At 37.2% G+C, this 23,885-nt stretch overlaps 1 protein-coding gene across 2 annotated transcripts in view; it reads left to right on the top strand.

The window, feature by feature from the left end:
* Positions 1-22,945, top strand: part of LOC142624406 (kinesin-like protein KIN-14B) — a 29,065-nt gene extending 6,120 nt beyond the window's left edge. For both annotated transcript variants that reach the window (XM_075797972.1, XM_075797973.1), the window contains 15 exons: positions 773-864; positions 7,446-7,597; positions 8,230-8,403; positions 10,076-10,222; positions 11,969-12,157; positions 14,122-14,193; positions 14,488-14,543; positions 14,643-14,868; positions 15,681-15,872; positions 15,970-16,161; positions 16,333-16,683; positions 16,983-17,081; positions 21,252-21,392; positions 21,484-21,642; positions 22,205-22,945. In XM_075797972.1, coding sequence (XP_075654087.1) covers positions 773-864; positions 7,446-7,597; positions 8,230-8,403; positions 10,076-10,222; positions 11,969-12,157; positions 14,122-14,193; positions 14,488-14,543; positions 14,643-14,868; positions 15,681-15,872; positions 15,970-16,161; positions 16,333-16,683; positions 16,983-17,081; positions 21,252-21,392; positions 21,484-21,642; positions 22,205-22,660 — 2,698 coding nt within the window. In that variant the 3' untranslated portion in view covers positions 22,661-22,945. The remainder of the gene's footprint in view (positions 1-772; positions 865-7,445; positions 7,598-8,229; positions 8,404-10,075; positions 10,223-11,968; positions 12,158-14,121; positions 14,194-14,487; positions 14,544-14,642; positions 14,869-15,680; positions 15,873-15,969; positions 16,162-16,332; positions 16,684-16,982; positions 17,082-21,251; positions 21,393-21,483; positions 21,643-22,204) is intronic.
* The last annotated feature ends 940 nt before the right edge of the window (positions 22,946-23,885 follow it).

Raw genomic sequence — 23,885 nt, 5'->3', positions numbered from 1 at the left:
TCAGTTTACAAATTGTTTAATTCTTTGTTAATCTTACACCATTTAATTACTTTCTATTGGACTATGTTAGAATATTGATAATGAGTTTAAAAATTGTCTTGACTCTATCTTCCAATAGAAATGTTTAAAATCCCACTTGTTGGGCCATGCTTATTAATGAGCTTGGGCCCACATGTGACGTGTATTAGAATGTTGGTTAAACAATTAAATTCACAATTTTCTAACCACTTAATTTTTTGAGAGAATCGGTATTGTATCAGAATAAATTTGAAAAATCCTCGCATTGAATTATGCGTTTTATTTGTTCTTAACATGCATGCCTAATTTTTTCTTGATAAGATGTTATTTACTATCTTATCCTTTAACTCAAGTTTTGTACATGATTTTAAAGTTTTAATACACAATTGTTAAGTGGTGTAACATTTACAAAAGTTAAGTGTCTCTGTCTCTGTCATTGTCTCTCTCTCTCTCTCTCTCTCTCTCTATATATATATATATATATGTATGTATGTATGTATGTATGTATGTATCTTGGTGTGATTGTTGCTGTATTACTTAATCAAGATTTTTACATTCATTTTCTGCCGTTTATCCTAATTTTTTTTTTACATTCATTTAATGTTGAATTGATCTTGATGGTGGGTGAGGTAGGGGAGGTTATTTGTTGTCCGATTCTTTTGTTTAAGCTTTTGCAGCGTATTCTCAACATGTGGAACTGTCATAATTCACTCTGGCCTTTCCCTTCTTATTGCGTTTTTTGTTACACATGTAGGTTGGGGGATGTTTTGTCATCTTTGACTTCAAAGAAGGATGTTGTTCCTTATGAAAATTCAATGCTTACACAGATACTTGGAGACTCACTAGGTATTCAATTCTCTTTCTAGTGTTATTGAAGTTATGCTAGCAGTTATTATAATCATATAATTGTAAGGGCAACAAAAACAGCTTTCGTGAGTAGCAGTGGTAATTTTAGTACCATGCCTTTCTCATAGTGCTTTACTGCTCTTTGTTGTTTTTTAACGTTTAGATTGCCTCAGTTGATACTGAGATGACGAGTAAACTATTCTTATGAGTAAATGTGTAAATCTGATGGTAGATTGCTGAAGGGACGCTTAGTTGGCATCTTAGCCTCTTTGGTTTTAAAATGATTTGAGGCTCATTTTTTTTTTTTGATAAGTAAGAAAGATATATATATTAAAAAAATTGCTAAATGCAAAGTAGCACAAAGCATATCAAAAAGTACAAAAAAAGAGAGAAGCAAAAACATAAAAGAAGCACTAATTACAAAGAAAGAGAGACTTAAGGAACAAAGGGAGAGAATCACTAGATGTGAGTCCCCAAGCCCTAGACCAATAAAAAAGGGAGCCACAAAAGAGAGCAAGTAGCTGGTCATCTAATCTATCCAAGTCTTTAAAAGTTCGCCGATTGCGTTCCCTCTAAATACATTACATCAAACACAATGGAACTAAATTCCAAATGTGAGATGAATGCTTCCCCAACCAACTCCACCTACTAAATAGAAAAATCTATCATCAAATGTGAGGGAAGCCATGAAATCCCAAAAGTTCTAAAAACAAAACTCCATAGCCGATAAGCCTTTCCACAGTGTAACAACAAATGATCCACTGTCTCCCCACAACAATGACAAATAATGCACCAGTTAACGAAATCAAAGCCCCTAACCCGCAAGTTATCTCCCGTGAGAATCCTATCCCATGCGGCTGTCCAAACAAAAAAGAGACATGCTGGAGTGTCTTAACTTTCCAAATACCTTTCCATGAAAAAACGACAGAGGGAGAAATTTCCATCTGTTTGTCAACGTCGTCTATCTAGGTTGCTCTCTGATCATTTTCCAATCCTACTGGAGGGAGGGAATTTTCTAGGAGGCAAAAAACCCTTTAGGTTTGAGAACATGTGGTTAAAGGATGAGGGCTTTTTGGAAAAGGTGCGGTCTTGGTGGGAGTCCTATCATTTCCAAGGCTCTCCTAGCTATTTGTTGGCAAACAAACTGAAGATGTTGAAATTAGATTTGAAGAGATGGAATGTGGAGGAGTTCGGTAATATAGGCCTTAGGGTGCAGAATTTGTGGAAGGATCTCAAGGTGTTGGAAGTTATTGAGGATGATCGTGTTCTTTCAGCAGAGGAAAGTATGGAAAATGATCGAATTCGTGTAGAGCTTGAAAAATCATCCTTGTTGGAAGAAATCTGCTGGAGGCAGAAATTTAGGGCTCTTTTTCTTAAGGAGGGTGACAGGAACACCAAATTTTTTCATCGTATTGCTAATTCTCATAGAAGACACAATACCATCGATAGGCTTATGGTGGATGGAGAGTTATCCACAGATCAGGGGATCATTGAGGGGAGCATTTCTCTTTTCTATAGGCAATTATACTCTGAGAATGAGGTCCACAGACCTCTCTTGGATGAGGTTGTCTTTTCCAGTATTTCTAGGGAAGAGGCCAACTGGCTAGACAGACCCTTTATTGAGGATGAAGTTTTTAGAGTGGTCCAAGATTTCAATGGTGATAAAGCGCCTGGTCCGGATGGTTTTACAATGGCATTTTTTCAGTCTTGTTGGGGTTTGATGAAAAGCGGATATTATGGATGTGTTTCATAAATTTCATGCCCATGCGGTGTTTGAAAAGAGTATCAATGCTACTTTCCTTGCTCTCATTCCCAAGAAAATTGATGCTTGTGGATGTTAAAGACTTTAGGCCTATTAGTTTGGTGGGAGGGTTGTACAAGATCATTGCTAAGGTGTTAGCCAATCGTATGCGAAGGGTGGTTCACGCATTATTTCGAGAATCTCGAACGCCTTCTTGAAAGGTCGTCGATTTTGGATTCGTCCTTATTGCTTCGAGTGTTTAGACGGTAGATTGAAGGCAGGGGGTTAGGGGGTATTGTGGCTGGATATCGAGAAAGCTTACGACCATGTGAATTGGGAGTTTCTCTTGTTTTTGTTGCAAGCAATGTGGTTTTTCGAACAAGTGGAGAAGGTGGATCGGGTGTTGTATATCAACCGTTAAATTCTCCATTTTGATCAATGGTAGCCCTTCGACTTTTTTGGGAGTTCTAGAGGTACGAGGCAAGGTGATCCGCTTTCCCCTTTTCTCTTTGATCTTGTCATGGAGGCGTTGGGCCGTATGTTGGGTCTTGCTACGGCGGCAGTGATTTTCGGCTTCTCGGTTGGGGAATGCAAATGGTTCCTTGTTGACGGTGTCTCATTTGTTGTTTGCGGATGATACTCTTGTTTTCTCGTGATGCCGATAGCGATCATATAACACTTTGCGTGGGATTCTTTCTAGATTTGAGGAGGTGTCGAGGGCTAAAAATTAATCTAGGTAAGTACGAGTTGGTTCCGGTTGGAGATGTGCCTAATTCGCATGAGCTAGTGGAGATTTTGGGTTGTAGAGAGTTGCTCTTCCGCTAAAATATTTAGGTCTTCCGTTGGGTGCTACCTTTAGAGATAAGACGGTTTGGAATCCTATTTTGGAGAAGATGGAGCGAAGGCTAGGCTGGATGGAAGAGATTGTATTTATCTAAGGGGGCAAGGTTACCCTTATTAAGAGTACTCTCTCTAGCTTGCCTACTTATTTTATTTTCGTCTCTCCTTCCTATCCCAGTTAAGGTGGCTAAGCGGATGGAGGAATTACAAAGAAATTTTCTTTGGAATGGTATTGGTGACGATCGTAAACTTCATTTAGTGAATTGGTCTAAGGTCTAGGCCAGTGAAGAATGGAGGGCTAGGCATTCGGTGCTTGAGAAGGTTTAATTACGCCCTTCTAGCCAAATGGTTGTGGCGTTATGGTGAGGAGAATGATGCCCTTTGGAGAAGGGTCATTGGGGCGAAGTATGGGAATGGACTGGGGTGGTTGGTGTACAAAATGTGTAATGCAGGGCTTATGGTGTTTGTTTGTGGAAGTCCATTAGAAGGGGTTGGCTGAATTTTTCCAAGTTCCTTCGGTATGATGTGGGTGATGGTACTCGTGTGAAGTTTTGGGTTGATGTGTGGTGTGGGGATAGTCCTCTTAAGGAGGCGTTTCCGCATTTATACAATATTAGTAGGACAAGGGATGCTTTCGGTCTTGCGAGGTTATGTGCTATGCAAATGGGAGTATTTTTTGGAACCTACAATTTCGCCGTTTTGTGAATGATCAAGAGTCACACTCTTTGGATTCGTGTATGACTTTAATCTATTCCACAAAGGTGCGGGGTGTAGGTTACGACAAGCTTTGTTGGAAGCTAGCCGCACGGCCGTGGTTTTGTGGTGAGTGGGTATTATCACTCCTTTCCCTCCCCCCCCACGCCACTCCCTTCCCTTGGAAAATGATATGGCAATCGAAGGTTCCCCCCGGGTTGCTTTTTTTTCTTGACTGCGCTCTAAGCAAGATTCTTACTATTGATAATCTTCGGAAAAGGCACTTTGTTGTCCTTGAGTGGTGTTTTATGTGTAAAAGGTGTGGGAATCTCTGTTGATCATCTCCTCCTTCAGCACTGTCCTATAGCTTTTGAGATGTGGAGTATGGACTTTTGCTTGTTTGGTAATGGTTGGGTGATGCCGCAAAGGGTAGTGGATCTATTGGATTGTTGGGCTTGCAATTTCAGGCATCATCACAATATAGTGATTTGGAGGATGGTGCCGCACTGTTTGATGTGGTGTATCTGGCGGGAACGGAATTTTAGAAGTTTTGAGGGTCGCGATCGGTCCATTCTTGAGATTAAGTCTTTTTTCTTTTTTACTCTTCTGGAATGGTGTTTAGTTTTACCATATTTTTCTTGTCTTTCCCTTCCTATTTTGCTTGATCATTGTAATTTGGTTTCTTGATGTTTTTGCCTCTTTAGTACATTTCCTATGTACGGGGCTGTGTTCTTCTCTAATATATTTTTATCGTTACTTATCAAAAAAAAAAAAAATAGTGTACATATCAAATACAAAAATTACATAAATCAAGTAAATCGAAAATTGAAGAAAAAAGTTTATTTCTCCACACAGAGAACCGTCCAATAAGGTTTTGAAAAATAGAAGCTTGAGATTCGTCAACTTCCGTCTCATATGACCACCATCCATCACTGAAGATAAATTGGATGCCAAGAATTGAAAGAAATCATCCACCATATCTGCCTCCCAATCATTAGGACCCCGAATGAAATGAACATCCCAAGTTATCCTATCCCCCGCTCCTTGGCTTATCAAAGATGAGTCTACAAAAGCCGCTCTGTTATGAGGCCCATTTTTGACTTGGATTATTCTGTGCGTCTCCCTTCAAGCTGATTTCTAGTGCTGTAACCCTGTATAGAATCTTAAAACTTCCCCCATTTCAAATAGAGAACAGTATGATTTTATACTCATGAGTATGGTTTAAGTTTTAATCACTTTAAATATATATACCTTTTGATTATTATAGTCAATTTTTTTGTTAAGAGACTCAGTTCATGGAAGAGTTTCTTTGGCACCTTGTATTTAGCAGGACAAAGATTTAAATTTTACCTATCTAACTAGTGGGTAACCTGCACAATGCACAAACAAGTTCAACATAATATAATTTTTTGTCTAAATATGAAATTTGATAATTATGGTAGTTATGAATAGACATTTATTATGATTGTGACTGTATATAAAACTATATATTCTAGCATTAAGCATTTATTATGATTGTGATTGTATATGGAATTTTATATAGTACTATTTAAAGAAAATATGATTTGCTAGGTTCTAATGGAGGGTTTAAATATATAATACAATTTAAATTCAATCATATAACATATATTGAAATAATTTTGTGTAAATTTGTGAGGCCTAGAAAACTTATGTGGCACAATATTATGAGGTCAACCAACAGTCAAACATCATGGGTAGATGAAGAGATTGTTTGTAAATTACTTTTGTCAACTAGTTTATGATAGGGTTCAATATAATCATTGACATACCATGTTTTTACTTTTAAGTTGTTGGTGTGTCTTGGAGTTAAGGGAGGGGGTTTGTGGGCAAGTGTCAGTTGTTGGTTGTTGGTTTTGCATTTCAAGCTTAGGCAGAGATAGTGGTCTGCATAGACACATACATGTTACAACATTGGGTATAAAACAATAGCTATTTTGAGATTCCCAGATTGCATTTTGTACTTTTAACAAGTGTAAGATCCAATGGAAGCCTAAAATAATTTAGAGTTGTAAACATTCTATTACAATAGGTCATACATATTAAATGAATATAATAATAAGTTGATTTGACATATGAGCAATATTGTTATACATTGAGTCATACATGTGGGTGTGTGTAGAAGGTGTTGGAATAATGGTTATATAATTAAATTTGTCATTTCCTAACAGCTTAAGATTTTGGAAGTATTGGTAATTTATCATGATATCAGAGTAATAACTTGGGTTTGGATTTTGATTTCACTCTACCTCTCATTTAAAAAGTTGAAAATCCTACATGTTGAGCCCCACCTATTAAGGGGGTTTTTTGGCCCACACATGAGGGGAGTGTTGGAATAATGGTTGAATGATTAAATTCACCACTTGAGCTTTTTGAAGAATCGTTAACAAAAGGATTTGCCAAATCTCAATAACTTGGAACCTGCAAACACAGATAATCATGGTACTAAACCCAACTTTCCTATTCACTAGATGGAAGGTTCCTGGATAAACTAAGCATATAGGGGCAGCTAGGGGAATGCCCTTAGTCTTAAATTTATAAACCAACTAGTACTCGTCTATTACAGGTCCTATTGGGTAAGGCGCCAAATTCACTAAATCAAACTTAATGCTACCTGTCATATTGGATATGTTCTTGTTTTAACTGAGGGAGTAGTATTACAAAACAATTCTAAAGAGAACATATTCAATTGGATTTGTGGCAAGTTACATTAAACCGTCCCAAAAGTTCTCCTACTACATCTCAGAAGCACTTGGGTTTGCCTGAGAATTGTGATAAAGAAAACACCAATCTTAAAAAAAAAATTTAAAAATAGAGTACATATTCCGGGCCTCAGGTTCATGTACTTGTATTAGTATAGTGAGTAGATCCCCACATAAGAGATTGTCAACTATCAGCTCTATAAATGCAGCTAGTTCTTTTTTTTTTACTCCAGATGGACATTAACAATGTACTTGCGTCAGAGGCTGATTGGTCCGCATTAAGATTCACATGCTTAAATATGGAACTCTACCACACTGGCTTTTCTTCTTCTCATTCTCCCTTCTTTTCGGTGATCTTTAATAGAATTATCATTATTCTTTTTTGATGATTCAATTGTTACAATGAGTGGGGGAGGTGGGACTTGAACCCTGGTTTTACTCATAAAGGAGCCCAAGCAATGCTTCTGAGCTACAAGGCTCTTGGTATCTTTATTCTTTGGTCTTGTGAAAAGTTCTCTGCTTTTAATATTCATTCTTAACCAACTATTACTTTTAAAAAAATAAATAAAATCTTATTCTTTCTGTAGGTGGAAGTTCGAAAACTTTGATGATTGTTAACATAAGTCCCAATGTAAAGAATTTGTCTGAGATATTATCATCTCTGAATTTCTCTAGCAGAGCCCGAAATGCTGTGCTAAGCCTTGGCAACCGAGATACGATTAAGAAATGGAGAGATGTTGTAAGTTCCTATTCTTAAAGACTAGGTGATAATGCTTATGCCTTGCTTTCATAAACTTGTTCATTCTGTAGAGAGAAACTTTGTGGCACTAGTTTTGATTTGATAATTTTAATTTGCCTTTGGGTGATAACAGCTGGGTATGAACATTAGGGTGCCATGAACTCCCATATGACCACTTAATGAAAACTTAAGAATGCTGCCGGGTGGCAAGGACCCCATGCCTAGAGAAAAATGTTCCAAAGAGATTTTTGTAAAAAAAAAAAAAATAAAATAAAATGAGAAGCTACTCCCTTACGGTTGTAAGTGAGGAGTTGATTGGAGGACCTGATTTCTCCCAAAATAAATGTTGAGTCTAACAAAGTTAATTTACTACTTTATGGTTTTTGGGGGGAAGGACCCTATATCTTAGAGAAAAAAGTGCCACAGAAAAAATTTATGTAAAGATAGTTATGTAGAAGAAGCTCTTGTACAGTTAAAGCTAGGGGTTGATTAGAGGATTCATTTTCTCTCCCAAATAAAGATTCCAAGTCCACAAAATATAATCAATGCATTTTGGTGCACTGTACTTCCCAAAGAAATCACAGTTTTGACAGATTTTCTTCCTAACATTTAGTTTTTAATGAATCTTGTAGGCAAATGATGCACGTAAAGAGTTGTATGAAAAGGGGAAAGAAATCCAAGATCTGACACAAGAGGTTTTGGGACTAAAACAGGCTCTTAAAGATGCAAATGATCAGTCTGTCCTACTCTTCAATGAAGTTCAAAAGGCGTGGAAAGTTTCTCTCACACTGCAATCGGATTTAAAGGTTTTGTAACTACATGATTTTGGTATAGTTTTCCATTTCCATAGTGAGTTATATGTTCACATGAAGTTTTTACATTGTCCCCCATGTTAGCTTATTGAATCTTATTTGGTGATTAGCCTCATATATCCCCTTCACTCTATTTTGATGAAAAGTGCTAGTAATTTGTGGAAGGTCTGCGTACCAGTTGGATCAGGTTTTCAGGAGTGGAAATACTCTTTTTTGATTCAGCCTTGTATGTTTGCTTAAATGGATCCCAAGTTGGATATGGCTTACTGATTAGTGCGCACACAACACACGTTTATGAATAGGTAAGCAATTTTACTAAAATGCACTGAAGCAGATGCAACCAATGTATGCGGGGAGTGTACAAATGGCACAAACACCTAAGTAGCTAGCCAGCACTAACACTTACAGAAAAGAAAATAGGAAAAATTTGATTAAGTAATGGAAGTGGAATAGGGAATGACAAATCCCAAAAGCAAATAAAAAGCGCTCTTCAGGAAAGTGAGCTTGGTAAGGTGAGTGAACCATGCTATACTTTTGAAGGTTTATCTTATTCCAGCATAATACTCCACATAAACACATTCCAGGCTAACCTCTTTCATCAAACTTTGCATACTAAATCTCAGAAACCTCAGGCTAACCTCATGTAGTAAGACATGATCTACATACTCCTCATTCCTTTTACACTAGGTATCATTAATCCCAATTTCTTTTAATAACCCCCCTTGAGGATTTTCTGGAGGGCTTCTATACAAACAATGAAAAGCTCCTCAGTGGAAGTTTGAGTTCACCAAATTTCATTCCAAGCAACATGTCTGCGGCAGCCAACAAAGGCCTTATTTTAAAAAGCTAACCGCAAATAATTAGTACTACTGTGCTGCCAACCTCATGTATCTTCTCAAACCCCCCGCACCTTAGCTCCCTGCAAGAGCTCAAAATAAATTAACATGGTGAGCACCTCTCAATCTTGTAGAGGTATTTCAAAAATTAGGACACCTATGCAAAACCCCTGCAGACAAGCTATCTTGTTTACCACTGTAGTGTCCTTGTCTGCCAAGTAGAAGGATTTGTAAACTAAACTCTTCAGTATGTCTCTGTGCACCATCTCATGGCAGAAATGAACCCTACTGCCATCCCTCCCACTGTAAAAAAAAAGGTACAACTAAAAAACCCCTCCCACCCTGTTCACTGATTAGCATCAAGACTCTTACTGGGAACTATATTACTATGGGGCAATCTTTTTCATGTTTTCTGCTGGTACAGGATGGTTAAGATGCTGTATACTCTTGCTTTTTATTTCTTAATGTATGTCATGTTGATATGAGTGAACTTCTTACGTTTGAGTGGTACTTATATGGTATTTGAATGGTAATTTTACACTTTACTAGCTCTGAAGCGATGTTTACTATATTTATTTGCCCAATAGTTTGCAGTTAAATTTTTTTCTCTAGCTTGTCACAACGTTTGAAATTATATTTTATTTGTTAATTATGTTGTTTCACTGGGGTTATGTAATTGGTGTTTTAATCAGCTCAACAGAAAAGTCTGTGTTCCAAATTGGTCTTTTACTGTCCTTATAAAAAAAAAGGTCTTTTACTGTCAGTATAGATCATATTGCTTGTTCAGTTAAGCATGTCAGTGAACCGTTTCATTATCTTATTTGATGCAGTCAGAGAATATTATGCTGGTGGATAAACTTAAAATTGAGAAGGAGCAAAATGCTCAGCTCAGAAATCAAGTTGCTCAACTATTACAGTTGGAGCAAGATCAAAAAATGCAGATACAGCAGCGAGATTTGACAATTCAGACTTTGCAGGTTGGTCTCCCCCCCTCCTCCCTTTTTTGATTTTTTAAAGTACACAACTGACATGCTTGAATAGGACTGAACCTATGATCTTATCCTCAATCCGTTACTTGTGGGGGAAGGAGATTGACACAGGACAGAAGCTTTATTAGGCTCTAATATTGGTTTTGATGTAGGATCTTTTAAATACAGCACTAAATTGGGATTGTTGAATGGGGTTTGATGTTTGATGGATTATGTAGGATCAGGTAATAAAAAGAATGGATTTGAGTGAATCTTGAGGGAATTTGTTGGCTGTTTCGAGTTAAAACAGTAAATTGAACAAGAAGAAAAGAAAGATAAACCCTAGGCAATCACACCTAGGTTTCCTAAGCAATCAACACTTAGGAAAAAGAAGGTATTTACACTATTGTAATATTGTTAATTCCAATCTCTCTATATGTGTTATTAATTACATGAAGCCTTTATATAGGCTATTACCAATCCCTTTCCTAGAAAGACCAGGGCTTCTAATTTTTTAAATGACCTTCTTTTGTAGAAAGATTAGGATTCCTAATAACAAAGAAAAGTAATTAAGGACTTATAAACGGAATAGAAAAAGGACCCAAAACATAAAATAAGATTCATGGGCCTTTGGTATGCACATTACAGCCTATTCTAGAAATCCGGAAATTACTGAACTTACCCCTATTTTAGGAAAGCTTAATTAAAACTGAACTAACAACTTCCAAAAGTAAAGAAGCTAAATACAAAGATTCAATAATAACTAAATTTGGTCCAGGGACCATTGGCATATTGTTAATCTTAGGTTGATATATGGGTTACTAAATATAAGGCTTTTCTCATGTATGATAGATTAAACAGGTTCTCTTGGAAGTTTTCATGCACTGTATTGGACTATATTTTCAAAATGTTAATCTAATATTGATATATACATCACAATTATATCGTTATTTATCTACTTATCAAAAAAAAAAATTATATGGTTATTCATCTAGTGAATGATGGTAATGACTTATGATTGATGTCACTTGACAATTCCTTTAACAATTTTTTTTATTGGTCAATTACATATGCACCTAGTGGGTCTTGAACCATTGACCTCACCTTCCATCCATTATTATGAGAGAAGGAAGTGCCAGTTGAGCCATAGCTCATTGGCACAATTCCTTGAACAGTGTTGCTACATCTTCCTTATGACGGAACTATATTAGGAAACCAGAGATCTTAACTTACAACCCATTGAAAACGTTAATGAATTGCAAGAAATGCTAACTGGAAAAATTCAATTCACTTATTTTTTTTCAAGTTAACTCAAAGGGTGATGAATTGTTATTGCTGAACACTATTCTTACACATTCAACACCAATCTATTATTATCTGCATCCCTTTGTAATGAGATAGTTTCTGAGTTTCTTGTATTTGGTCTAGGGAAACAGTGGGGTGGTAATTTGGCAGTTGGTCTTTTACTGATTGGTTGTTTGATAAGGAGACTCATATTTTTGGACACTTGTCTTATAACTTTTCAAGTTGTTATCGGACTACTTTGGTACTTTCTCATCCTCAAGTATTTTGAACATGCATGTGAGTTTCACTTATATGGGACTTTCAGCTTTTAGTGACATTTTAACTGAGTTTCTATATGTTGCAATTTCATTAACATAAGTCGCATTTTGACCATGTTATCCTAATCAAGAAATTGCTTCCTTATATGTTTGCATCTCTTAAGTATTTCTTATTATCTCCTTTCTGATGTAGGCCAAAATTAAAAGTGTTGAATTGCAACTCAATGATGCTCTTCATTCCACTGAAGCCAGGTCAACATCTGGCTCAGAAGGGCCTGGAGTTTCATCTTCTAAGGCAACTGAGGATGCCATAGATTCTTCGGCAGTGACAGTGACCAAGAAACTTGAAGAGGAGCTTAAAAAACGTGATGCACTAATTGAGGTATGTAGTACTTAATACTTGGGTTATATTATCATTCAAAAGGTTGCTTAGCTAGATTCTTATTATTTGTGGATCTTAGTTGTAAATGTGAGGGGTCTCTACTATCATTCTCAAGGTTCCTTAATTAGATTCTTACTATTTGTGGATCTTAGTTGTAAATGTGAGGGGTCTCTCAGAATTATTTTGGCCAGTTATCCTTGCTACGCTGCCACCATTATCATGGCCAGTTGTGCACCTCTGCACCTGTTAAATGAAATATTTACTTATTAAAATAATCTATGATTTTCAAGATTGTGCAAAAGCTGGTTTCTATTTTGAGTTTTGATTAGATACTTAGGGATTTTTTTTTTGGGAGGGGCTCATACTATCATACAAAAGGTTGCTTAACTAGATTCTTACTATTGTGGATCTTAGATGTAAATGTGAGGGGTCTCTCAGAATTGTTTTGACCAGTTATCTTTGCTCTCCTTTCTATGCTCCCACCATTATTATGGTCAGTTGTGCACCTCCGCACTTGTTAAATGAAATATTTACTTACAAAAATAATCTATGATTTTCAAGATTGTGCAAAAGCTTGTTTCTATTTTGAGTTTAGATTAGATACATCGGGTTTTTTGGGGAGAGGGGAGGGGGGGGGGGAGGTGTTAAGTAGATACTTGGGTTTTTATTGTTATCATAATAATTTTTATAATAAATCATATTCAATCCAGTGTTAGTAGAAGTGTGTATAGTGCCAAGGGTGAAGCACCTAAAGCAAAGGGCAATTTAAACATTTTTTTTTCCTCTTTAAGTTTTATTTGTTTATTTAAATTTGGTGCAAAGCTAAGAAGCATAAATACAACACGATACAAGACACACTGACATTTCGGGTAAACAATCTTCTAGGCATTTTTTGTGTTTATTTCAATGTAAAAAATAATTAATAAATTATCAATAACTTTAAAAAACATAGCAAAATTAATTTAAAACCAATAATAGATAGTAAAGTGCTTTTTTAGGTTAGGTGTGGAAGTCACTAGTTACCATTCTTGTGCTTTTTTTTGTCTTTGCCTTGGTGTATATTTTGAATCAACCATGTACTTTATATTGATTATGGCTATCAATATCATATTTTTGTATATCAAAGTACATTATCTAGTCTTCCTACCTTATTATTTACCTCTATTCACCATTCCCCCATATGTAGTTGATAGACTAGAAAGATTGTAGTGGGGTTTTTGGTGGGGAGATATGGGTGATGATTTCCAATTTGATATGGTAGATTGGAAGACTCTGTGTTCTCCAATACAACATGGGGTTTAGAAGTTTAGCAATTTCAATCAGGCCCTTGTAGGCAAATGGTTATGGAGGAGGAGGATAACCACTTGTTGAGACAGGCTGTTGCCTTGAAGAATGGGAAGGAATGGGGTTGTTGGTCCACAAAATGGGCGTGTAGTAATCATGGTTGTAATTTACGGAGGAGGATTAGGTCAGGTTGGGATAGATTTGGCATGATAAGTGGAGTGGGAAACAGTCTTGAAAGAGGTGTGCCCAGATTTGTATGCATTTGCAGCTGATAAAGGTACTATAATAACTCTTATGTGGAGTGTCAAAATTGGGAGAGCACATGATCTTGGAATGTCAGGTTCACTAGAGCTTTCAACGCTTTAATCTTGTTCAAATAAATGTGTTCTAGGATCATTTTAGGATGGAAGTGAGTCCATCTTTCACCAGAGGTCCAGAGCCAATGTTTCAATGATTCAATCTTGTTCAAATAAGTGTGTTCTAGGATCATTTTAGGATGGAAGTGAGTCCATCTTTCACCAGAGCCAATGTTATGAAATATGTTCTCACAGCCTGACTTTGCTTTTGGATTTATAGCAATGACCTATAGCAGAATCCATTTTTCCTGAAAGACTTGCATCATCTTGCTCTCTTAAATGCCATTATGTTCTGATAGGATCATTTATATTCTGTTGTTGCAGAGGTTACATGAAGAAAATGAGAAGTTGTTTGATAGATTAACAGAAAAAGCATCTTTGCTTGGATCAGCCCAGGTAGATTTTCTCTTGCTCAGAAATGAATAATTGCGCATCTCTATCCAGAAAAAGGAAATTTTTGCCTTGAAAAACTGTAAAAAATTCGCGATCATTTTGTATTGTTTTTAATATATTTTCTACCTGATGCTTTGTCAAGTTTGTTTGGTAATGAATTTTTTGTGACTATATTGCTCTCCTTTTAAGATTGCTGGGCTCTAGAGTGACAAAGTGGATTTATTTTGTGGAATTGTGCTCCAGTGCTCCATCTAAATGGTGGTTCTAGACTTCTAATCTCTTTATCTTTCTTTTCAGGTGTCAAGTCCATTATCCAGAGGACAGATGAATGTTCAGCCTCGGGAGCAGGGGAGGTATAACTTTAATTTGAAATTGAAATTACTTGTTATTGTTGTGTCTTATTCTCTTTAACATATGCTCATTCGATTTCTCTGTCCTTGTTTTTAAAAAAGGATCGATAATAATAGCAATAATAAAGGACGTTCAATGGATGCTATTTCTTTGCCATCGGCAGCAGAAAAGAGTGATGGCACAGTTGCTTTGGTGAAATCAGGCTCTGAGAAAGTTAAAACAACGCCTGCAGGAGAGTATCTTACTGCTGCCTTGAATGACTTTGATCCTGAACAATATGACAGCCTTGCTGCCATTTCAGATGGGGCAAACAAGCTTTTGATGCTGGTATGCTTAGTCATTCTGTCTACAATCCTTTCAGTTTACTGTCACATTATTATTCAAGCGGTGATAATGTGTTTTCCATTTCAAAATGGGGAAGAAGAGCCCTTCTGTAATTTTTCAGAGATGTTATCATAGGGAAAGTAATATAACAAATGATGTTTATGTCATGACAAGCATTACATATGTACTCTCTTAATCATTGATTAACACCCCCCCCCCCTTTTTTTAAGTGGGATAAGATTGTGGAATTTCTAATAATTTGAAAAATCATAATACTGGTCTTTTATTTCTTTATAAATATGGTATGATATTAACCTTTAATTTATAAGAATGCTTATTTTCTTTTCGATGCTTGATATTGTTGTAACTTCCTCAGGAATAGTCTTCTCTAATTTTTGTATAACATGGGGGGCACCAGAAAGGCTCTAACAAGTTCTGACATCGGGAATCCGCTTGTTGTAACTGGGCTATTCATGATTGTTCTTTCTGATGCCTGAAACATTCTTTGGGTGGGGTGAATGGATTAAAGACTTATTTTCGAGGGTGGAATTGAAATTTGTTGGAGTGATTTCAAACATGTGCATCATGAATATTATATCTAACTTTGGTTCATTATGGAATTCTATGGAAGTGTGTGTGTGTGTGTGTATATTTGGCAGTTTATTACCATAATTCCGACAACGAGTGCTTATATCCTGAAAGAGAAGCAGTTTGATCAAAATAAATCGTTGTTTTGGCTAAAGAGTTATGGATGGCTTGACAATTAATTTAACTTCAAATCTAAAAAGAGTGGCTGCCCAATTTCAATTTTGCAGGTTTTGGCTGCAGTCATTAAAGCAGGTGCTTCTAGAGAGCATGAAATACTTGCTGAAATTAGAGATGCAGTTTTCTCATTTATCCGTAAAATGGAACCGAAGAGGGTAATGGATACCATGCTTGTTTCCCGTGTTCGAATTTTGTATATTAGATCTTTGCTTGCTAGGTCACCAGAACTGCAATCCATCAAGGTAATGAAATTTCAGAATTTACCTCTCCCCTTAAAGCATTTCTTTCCTTTTCGAGTTTTTACTGAGTATAGTTTGTATCTGTTCTTTTGGTTTGTAGGTTTCTCCTGTGGAGTGCTTTCTAGAAAAGGGCAATAGTGGACGCAGTAGGAGCTCCAGCCGGGGTAACAGCCCAGGAAGATCTCCTGTGCGCTATGTTGATGAGCAAATCCACGGCTTTAAAGTGAATATAAAACCAGAAAAGAAGTCTAAGTTCTCATCAGTTGTTTTAAAAATACGAGGAATTGATCAGGTTGCTGCTATTGTAGTCTTATATTTTTTAATTCTGTTTTACTTTTATTTATTATTTGATTTGATTTGATTTTTAATTCTGGCTATGAAGGTAAACATGTTTTCTCCTCACCCAATACAGAGACATGCATGTTTAGATATGTTATGTAAGACTAAAATTTCAAATGTACAGGATAGTTGGAGGCAGCAGGTAACTGGTGGAAAGCTTAGGGAAATACAGGAGGAAGCAAAATTTTTTGCAACTGGAAACAAAGCTCTTGCTGCTCTCTTTGTGCACACTCCTGCAGGTGAGCTGCAGCGCCAAATTAGATCCTGGCTGGCGGAGAGCTTTGAGTTTCTGTCTGTTACTGGAGATGATGCGTCAGGGGGGACAACTGGTCAGTTGGAGCTTCTTTCAACAGCTATTATGGATGGTTGGATGGCTGGACTTGGTGCTGCACTGCCTCCCCATACAGATGCTCTGGGACAGCTTTTATATGAGTATGCAAAGCGGGTCTACACTTCTCAATTGCAGCACTTGAAGGTATGTCTGGGACTCTGGGTCTTAGGTGGGACATATTCTTGAGAAGCTCTTTTTTATGATAATATAAATTATGTATACAGTTCTTTACTCTTTAGTCTACTTTGTGTCTGTTATACATGAAGTAGTCTTTTTCTTTCTTCAATAAAAGTATTCTTACCTATCAAAAAGAAATCTGTATCAAGTCAATTTGATGATATTTGCGCCAGCTCCTGTGGCTTTTGACATTGGCTTGATATGAAGGATTTATAGTTGTCCTCTCTAAAAGTTTTCCTGACACTATTTTCTCATTCTTTTATCAGGATATTGCTGGTACCTTGTCAACAGAAGAGGCAGAAGATGCAGTGCAAGTATCGAAGCTGCGTTCAGCTCTGGAGTCTGTTGATCACAAAAGAAGAAAGGTAGTCATATTTTTTCAACCATCATCTTTTTCTTCATCTCTATGAATGTCATAATTAGCCATTTATTTTAAGTTTTCACCCGAGAAAGTTTCACTTATAACCTTTTCTCACGTCTTAGTATCCAGGTTATTACTGGTTTTTTTTTTTAGTTGTTGTGGACTTGTATATTATTTAGGGATAATATACCCCCTTTACATTTTATCATCCTAAACTATACCCCCTTTACACTTACTACCCTAAACTTTCATCATGCACGATTACCACCCTAAACTATTACATTTGTTTCACTTTGCACCCTACTTTCAATTGGATTGTTAACTTAGACAGAAAAGAAAAAACTAAATTTCCCCTCACGTGACCTCTGCTTACTTGGCACCACATGAAATGACTAAATTTCCCCTGCTCAATCCCTTAAAACAAAGGTTATGTGGCATCACAAGGGTTAAATGTGGAAAGATTTTGTTTTAAGGGATTGAAGAGGAGCAATTTGTTTTAAGGGATTGAGTCGTATGTGACATACTTTTCCGTCCAAGTTAATAGCCTAATTGATGGTAGGGTGCAAAGTGAAACATGGGTTGTAGTTTAGGCTGGTAATTGTGCATTCTAAAAGTTCATGGTGATAAGTGTAAATGGGGGGTAGAGTGGTAAATTGTAACTTCCTCTGTTATTTAAAATTAAAAAAATTTGTACATCTGAAATCCCAGAAAAAATATGGATTAAATTCTACTAGATATTTAGGTTAGACAGAAGAAAGATTTTTGTGTATTTAGTGCTTAAAATCTTACTAGGTCTGGTGCTCCTTAGTCTCTACTCAGATTTTGGTGTTTCTTAATTCCCACTTTCTTTTAGGGTAAAGTTTTATGTGTCGGAAAGTTGCAATTCTGCTCTGTTTAAATCATATATTCACTTAACATCTTCTAATGGATTTTCTTTTGTTTGAATTACGGCTGTCTTTGTTTTGAGTGAAAATATTTTCTTGAAAAGAAATTATTTTCAAGTGTTTGATTTCTTTCTTGAAAATACTTCGGAAATGTTTGGTTGTGTTCCTAAAAATGCTATGGAAAACATATTTCCTACTATTTTCTCATATTTTCTTATCTCCCAAGCACATATATAATAAAAAAGGAAGATTTTAGATGTGAAAAATCATGATTGGGGCAGTGGTGGCGGCCACCGGTGGAGGTGGTTGGCCATAGGAGGCTAGGGACATTAGTGGGGGTTGGTGGTTGGGTGCTAAAATAGTGGAGGGTGGGAGGTGGAGGTTAGGTTGATAAGTTTTGGGTGAGGCTGAAAATAGTTTGCTCTGTGTTTTTTCAGGCATAGAGTAACCCTTCATATATATATATCATTCTTACTTATCAAAAAAAAAAGTTTACAGAAAATGAAGTCGCAAAATTTTCACCATTTTCTATCACCCCCAAACACTTGTAAATGTGGAAAATATTTTCCAAAAACATGGTATCAGAGCATGGAGGGATTTATTGATTACTAGCTGGGTTTAGCATGGGGGGATTTCGTAGTTTTTTCATTGAATCCAAGTTTTTTCATCTAGTTGTAGAGGAAGGGGGACGGTATTTCTTGTTACGGATTTTTGAGAGGGGCAAATATAGAACACATTATTGTTGGGGCAAATTCCAAACAATTTTTCACTTTTAGAGATGGTGACACTGCCTATACTCTCCAACAAAGCACCAATTCTTTTGGTCAGTTCTTTCTATTGACTGAACTCAAAGTTGGCGGGTCTAGGAGGTCGATTATTATCCCGGAAGGCAAAGAGAAAAGTGGTTGGAGGGCCTTTGGCCTTGAATTAAGAAAGATGTTGAACCCTTCCCAATATGCGGGTGGAAATGGTCATCCAATTTTTATTCCTCAGGTGCATAGGCATTTCTTGGAGGCTAAGAACTCTAGAACTTTTGCTGATGCTGTGCAAGGCTATCATGGAAAAGCAGAGGATAGACAGCAGCTTAAGCAGTTAGGTACTACAGATAAGGGGAAGAGGACACAGTTAGGAGAGGAGAAGATGGTGGGGAAGATGGTGGTGAATCCGAGCTCTACAAGTGCCAAGGGGGGGTATTATCCAGTGGGCAAGCCTGAGAAGAGGGTGGTGGGAGAAGGGGAAAGGAGAGAGCAGTGCATTGATGAGGAGTCAGAGTCAGGGGAGCAAAATCCGGTAGGAATTAGGATATGCTTCCCATCATACTCAAAAGCCAATGCACATGGGGAGACGAGTGATGTGAGGAGACCGTGCTGGACAGGGAGTGGTCTAATTGTGGAGGTTGACATGAAAGGGAGGAGGCGGGTTTCCTGGGATAGAAAGAAAAGGGGAGTTCAGAAGTTTAAATGGGTATCACGGGCTGGGAAGGTTATGAGCAAAGGCAAGCTGGGTTTGGGCCCAAACAAGCTGGCAGCCCAAATGCCAGTCAGTAGCTCAAGTTCAGGCCCAGATTTCACAAGCCCAAAAATATTAGGGCTTGGGGAATGTTCTAATTGTTGTGGAGGGCTTAAAGTCTCAGCCGATACCCACGAGAAGGACAGGGAGACTCCATGGGTAAGCATGACGTGCTCCGAGTTGCCGACGCAGGTGGCCGGAGGTCTTGTGAGGGCACTGACGGCATGGGTTCAGGCCGAGATGGGTGGTTTGAGCTTCTCGATGCCTCCGGTGTCTCTAATGTGCCCTGTTTCGTCGATACAAGAGGTGTGTCGCACCGGGCTGAGTTCAACGGGCTTCGAGATGCCGATACAGGTGGCCGGAGATCATAAGCGGACGCCGGCGGTATGGATGCAGGCTGAGATGGGTGGTTCGAGCATTTCGGTGTCTTGGTGCCTACGATGTGTCCTGTTCTGCCGTTACAGGAGTTGTGTCGTACCAGGTTTCAGGTGGTTTCGCCGGTAGGAGTGTCGGGGTGTACCGAGTCTGTGTTTGTTTTAGTAGATTTTTAATGATTGGGAGATGGATGAAGGGCTGCAATTTCTTCGTTTAATGGGTTCCATTAACCCTCCCATGGAGGTTGGAGATTGGATGAGATGGAAATTGAAGTCTAACGGGGCTTTTGACATCCGGTCGTATTATAACAAATTAAGACATTCTCCCTCAATTGTCTTTCCTTGGAAAGCTATTTGGAGAGTAAAGGCCCTTAGACGAGTTTCTTTTTTTGTTTGGTGTGTAGCTTGGAATAAGATCCTAACGGGAGATAATCTGAGATTGAGGAGATTGGATTTTGTGGATTGGTGCATTATGTGCCGTCATTGTGGTGAGACGGTAGACCACTTACTTCTTCACTGTGAGATGGCTTATCGGTTATGGAGCTTTGTTTCCACAATCTTTGGCTTGTCTTGGGTTATTCCTAGATCGATCCCAGACTTGCTTTTTGGTTGGTGGAATTGGCTGGGGAAGCACTCGTCTCAGATCTGGAACTTAGTCTCGTTGTGCATCCTATGGTGTATTTGGAAGGAACGGAATCAGAGGACTTTCGAGGATTTGGATAGCTCTAGTGATCAGTTGCTTGCTTCTTTTAGTGGAACTCTTTTGATTGGTCTTGGGCGTGGGGACTCACGTCTAGTGATTCCCTCCCTTCTTTTCTTTGCTCCCTTTTTCTCTTATAATTTCTTTGTTGTTTGGTTTTCTCTTGTTTCTCTATTTCTTCTCCTTGTACTTTTTGGGTTTGCTCTATGTTTTTCATTCATAGAGTAGCCTTTCGTTTATATATCATTCTTACTTATCAAAAAAAAAAAAAAATTTCCAAAAATCAATTTCTGTTGAACCAAACATAGCACATTTCAAATTAGATCTCCAATAGATCAATAGTGTTATTGTCACTGCACTCGTTAAATAGAAAGGTTTCTGCTCAGTTGCTCATCTCTCGTTAGACTGCTTATATCTTTTGCTGCCCTGCATCTTGCTCTTAAGGAAGTTGCTGACTTTTCTTAGCTACTTATCTAGGTCTGAATTTGCTTGTCTTGTGTTTGACGGAAGATTTAGTAAGCCCACTATTACAGTTGGGCTTTAAATTCCATTCTTTGTCTATCCCTTTGTAAAGATCAGAGCTACTGAATATATTCATTTTGTGCCATGACAAATATGTTACCTAATACCTACTATATTTATGCCTGAATATATATTTTCAATGGCAGTATTGTGATGCGATTTTTATTTTTCATGTTTACAATCAGCTTTTGCAACAAATGAGGGGTGATATAGCATTATTAACACTGGAAGATGGTGGTTCTCCTATTCAGAATCCTTCTACTGCAGCTGAAGATGCACGATTGGCATCTCTAATTTCCCTTGATGGCATATTGAAGCAAATCAAGGTTTTTGCCTTCTTCAAAACTAGTTTAGTGCTTTACTTGATAATTTTATGTGGAATGCAAACAAGCAGCATCCTAAATATATATTGACCAGGATATAATGAGGCAATCCTCTGTTAGCACCTTGAGCAAAAGTAAGAAGAAAGCACTGCTTGCATCATTAGATGAACTTATGGAACGGATGCCTTCCCTTCTTGATATTGATCATCCATGTGCACAGAGGCAAATTGCTGATGCTCGCCGTGTGATTGAGGTTTGTAAAAGCTTTGCATTTGGAGGAGATAATTTTTCTTTTCAACTCTTGTTCCCTGTTTGTTGGGTAGGGGAATCACATGGATTGTTGTAGATCTCTCTCTCCCTCTCCCAGAGTGCATTGTTGTAGATCTGCATATTGGAAAAAGTTTTTGATAAATTTACGAGGACTGTTACAATTAAGAGAAAACAGGCATACATTTGATGGACGATAATGTTGTTCAAATATTTTTCCTTTTCATGCATCTCCAGGAAGCAAAAAAAGAAGAAGATAATCTTCATTTATTTGGAATGAACTTAAGTTTTTATAGTGGGTACGGAAACAAATAATTGAATTTGAGAAAGAAACAAAATGGGTTCAGTGCAATTCATGTGGAATAGTAATGCTCTTAATTTTTTGTTCACTGCCAACTTCTAAATATGAAGAAAGGAGCTTGGGGGGGGGGGGGGGGGGGGTGCAATCAAGACACTTTCTATATTGGTTGATCTGGCTTTTGTATGAGACTGCACTAATATATTTTCACCCCTTACCTAGAATTTCAATTTGCCCTACATTACTGCAGGCAATTCCGGAAGAAGATGACCATCTTCAAGAGACATCACATGCTCTCAGAGCATCTGCAGATTTGGGTTCTGGTTCTGAAGTCGATGTGGCTCAGTGGAATGTCTTGCAGTTTAACACAGGCTCAACAACCCCGTTTATAATTAAATGTGGTGCAAACTCAAATTCTGAACTGGTTATTAAAGCAGATGCCAGGGTTCAGGAACCTAAAGGTGGTGAGATAGTGAGGGTTGTTCCAAGACCCTCTGTTTTGGAAAACATGAGCTTGGAAGAGATTAAACAGGTGTTCTCTCAACTCCCCGAGGCTCTAAGCTTGCTTTCCTTAGCAAGGACTGCAGATGGAACTCGAGCTCGTTATTCTAGACTGTACAGAACTTTGGCCATGAAAGTTCCTTCACTGAGGGATCTCGTTGGTGAGCTTGAAAAGGGGGGAGTACTGAAAGATGTGAGATCATGATTGAAAATTTTTGTTCTGAAATGATTTTATGCCTTGTGCTCGATTGTCTTATGCGAGGTCTGTTTGTATCAGTCTGGGGGGTTTGTCCAGTTTGGCGGTGTAATATATTTCGTGGCTCGCCTGGCAACAGTCTCTTTGCCAGTTTTAACTGTTATTGCTGTAATGGGGATTGTATACACGTTTTGTTTTCACGTATTCGGTATGAGTCATGGCTGATTTTTGTATCAACTTTTCGTGTAAATTACTGAAGCTTCTTGTGAATACATCGCTGCCTTGTTTTACCCATCTGTTTCCTTTGATTCTGATTAAACTGTCAGATTTTAATTGCCCTTAATTGTCTAAATTAACTATTGAAATTAGAGTTGTGAATAGGTTGAGTCAAGTATTAAAAGCCAGAATCTTTTCATCTAATTTTATTGAACACAAGTTGAGTTTGAGTTTATCACTAAGAATAAACGTTCAATTTGGTTTCCATTTTTTATTTGTGAGTTATTTGATTAATTTATTTTATTCCAAATATAATAAACGTTATGACCAACAGTTTTTAGTTCACAAATTATATTAATAATGAATTTATAGTAGAAATTTAATTATTTGAGTTAATAAAATATAATATTTTTTGTTTATGAATTTATAAAGAATAGATACAATTTTAAAAAATGTTACATTACTGTTACTCCAGAATAGATTATTTATGTGATTAATAAATTACTTAATAATTTGGATATCTGAAGAATTTATTCACAAATTTAAAACAATTCGAAAAGTTTAGTTGCACATCTGTTTGACACAAATTGACATCTATTTGACCCAAATTGGTATCTTAGATGGAAGACGTATATTTTTAACGAATTTTGATATCTTAGTTAGAACTTAGAAGAGGTGTTTGTATATTTTTTGATAGGAAGGTGTGTGTATTAGTATTACATCAATTGTTCCTTCATGTATATCGTAGGTGATTTGGTTGCATCATTTTGGTACCCTTTAGAAATGGTGGTCTCATGAGATCATTTCTTAATATGAGTAGTGACAGTTACACATGCTACACATTGTGTATACGAAACATAGTTGAAAACATGAACATGATTTCATAATTTTATAATTATAACTAAAACCATAAAAACATGCATTCAGCCAAAGTGTGTTTGATAGTAAGTGTGTACGGTAATGTATAACTTATGCTATATCTAGTGTATGTTTGGCTAATTTATTTTTTATCAACTTA

The sequence above is a fragment of the Castanea sativa genome, chromosome 2, assembly GCF_040712315.1.
Source record: "Castanea sativa cultivar Marrone di Chiusa Pesio chromosome 2, ASM4071231v1".
Taxonomy (NCBI): Eukaryota; Viridiplantae; Streptophyta; class Magnoliopsida; order Fagales; family Fagaceae; genus Castanea; species Castanea sativa.
The sequence above is the reverse complement of the archived record's forward strand: the minus strand, read 5'-3'. Positions and strand labels throughout refer to the sequence as shown.